The sequence below is a fragment of the Buceros rhinoceros genome, unplaced genomic scaffold (genome assembly GCF_000710305.1).
Source record: "Buceros rhinoceros silvestris isolate BGI_N320 unplaced genomic scaffold, ASM71030v1 scaffold19504, whole genome shotgun sequence".
In the NCBI taxonomy this organism is placed as follows: Eukaryota; Metazoa; Chordata; class Aves; order Bucerotiformes; family Bucerotidae; genus Buceros; species Buceros rhinoceros.
In genome coordinates, this window is record NW_010410258.1 from 45,190 (window position 1) to 46,456 (window position 1,267).

The 1,267-nt window shown below is 53.2% G+C and overlaps 1 protein-coding gene across 1 annotated transcript in view; it reads left to right on the forward strand.

The window, feature by feature from the left end:
- Nucleotides 1–70, forward strand: part of FBXW8 (F-box and WD repeat domain containing 8) — a gene marked incomplete at its 5' end in the record, with an annotated part of 40,653 nt that extends 40,583 nt beyond the window's left edge. Inside the window, one exon of the mRNA XM_010135562.1 lies at nucleotides 1–70. This exon is cut by the window's left edge and continues 12 nt beyond it. Coding sequence (XP_010133864.1) covers nucleotides 1–70 — 70 coding nt within the window.
- Between the last annotated feature and the right edge of the window lie 1,197 nt (nucleotides 71–1,267).

Genomic DNA, 1,267 nt, shown 5'->3' on the forward strand with positions numbered 1-1,267 from the left:
CTCTTCCTACGACGAAGTGACTGGTTACAACTACAACATCGGCCTCGCAGTCCCCTACGATAACATTTAGGTAACTCACCTCACTTGGCTTCTGCCAAAGGCGGGGAGGAGACTCCCGGGGGCCAAGCACCAGAAAGATGGTGTTGGCTGCAGGCACATCAAAGAGGCTGAGCATTTGCCGAAAACTTGGGGATATGAAGCAGCCCAGAGAGCGTGGCTGCCCTGGAGCACATCGCTCAAAGCTGCTGCGCAGATGCTCAAAGATCCACTGTGGTGGAACGGAGAGACGGAGGAACAGTCCAGTCAGCGTGAATGGGACTGTTCCTACCCGCGGCTGGTGGGAAAACCGCTGCTGATCGCATCGTGGCAGAGGACGTGGTCAGGAAGCAAGAGCCCCGAGCACCAAACTGCTGAAATAGGTGGGAGCCTGGGAGCACCTTGAGGAGTTTGTGCCTGTCCTGAGAGGGAAATAAAACCATCGAGGACTTGGAAAAGCATCTTGTCAAGCCACATGTTTGAAATTTCATTCCTCGTAGTGAGCTGCTCATTCTTCTTTTCCTTGGAGTGCATCGGAATGTCTCTAGAGCAGGACCAAGGTTACGGCCCTTGGGAGGGGGAAGTATGATGGAGAGAGGGAGGGGAAGGTCGGCCTTGGCCAGACTGGATGCTGGGAAACTCAGCAGGCCACGTGCATCAAAATGATTTTAAAACAAATTATTTTTTTAAGTCTAAAATCCTGGATTAAATGTTTTTAAATTGTATATGGACAGGTGTTTGTGGGGGCTTTGTTCCTAAGTCTTTTGGGGTGAACTCACCCCTGTGCACTGCATCGGGAGGCTGCCGTGTCTCAGGTTGTCAGGTGTGTCCTGTGCTGGATCCTGCCCTTCCACAGCCCCCGCAGGTTCTCCCCAGGTGTCAGGGTCTTGGTTTTCTGACGCTGCCCTCAGTTCCACGCTGGGAACTGATTGTGTTGGTGTCCTGAAGCAGAAGGGATGAACTGGCTGCCGTCCCGCTGTGCGGGTAATGAGCGCTGGGGCTGTGGAGGAGTGTCCAGGCCGAAGGGCGAGATGTGGTACCTCGGGCGAACAGGAGGAGCGAGGCCGTGTCTTAAACCCAGGTTGCGCTGACAGGCAGAACCAGTTCGGCGGACAAGAGCTCATCCAGCATAGATGTGTTTTACTGGTTTAGTCTATTTTATGGTCGGAATTTTCCCTTGTAAACGTACTGGTGCAAGCCAAAGCCACGTCAGTTAAGTGTAAATGGAGGT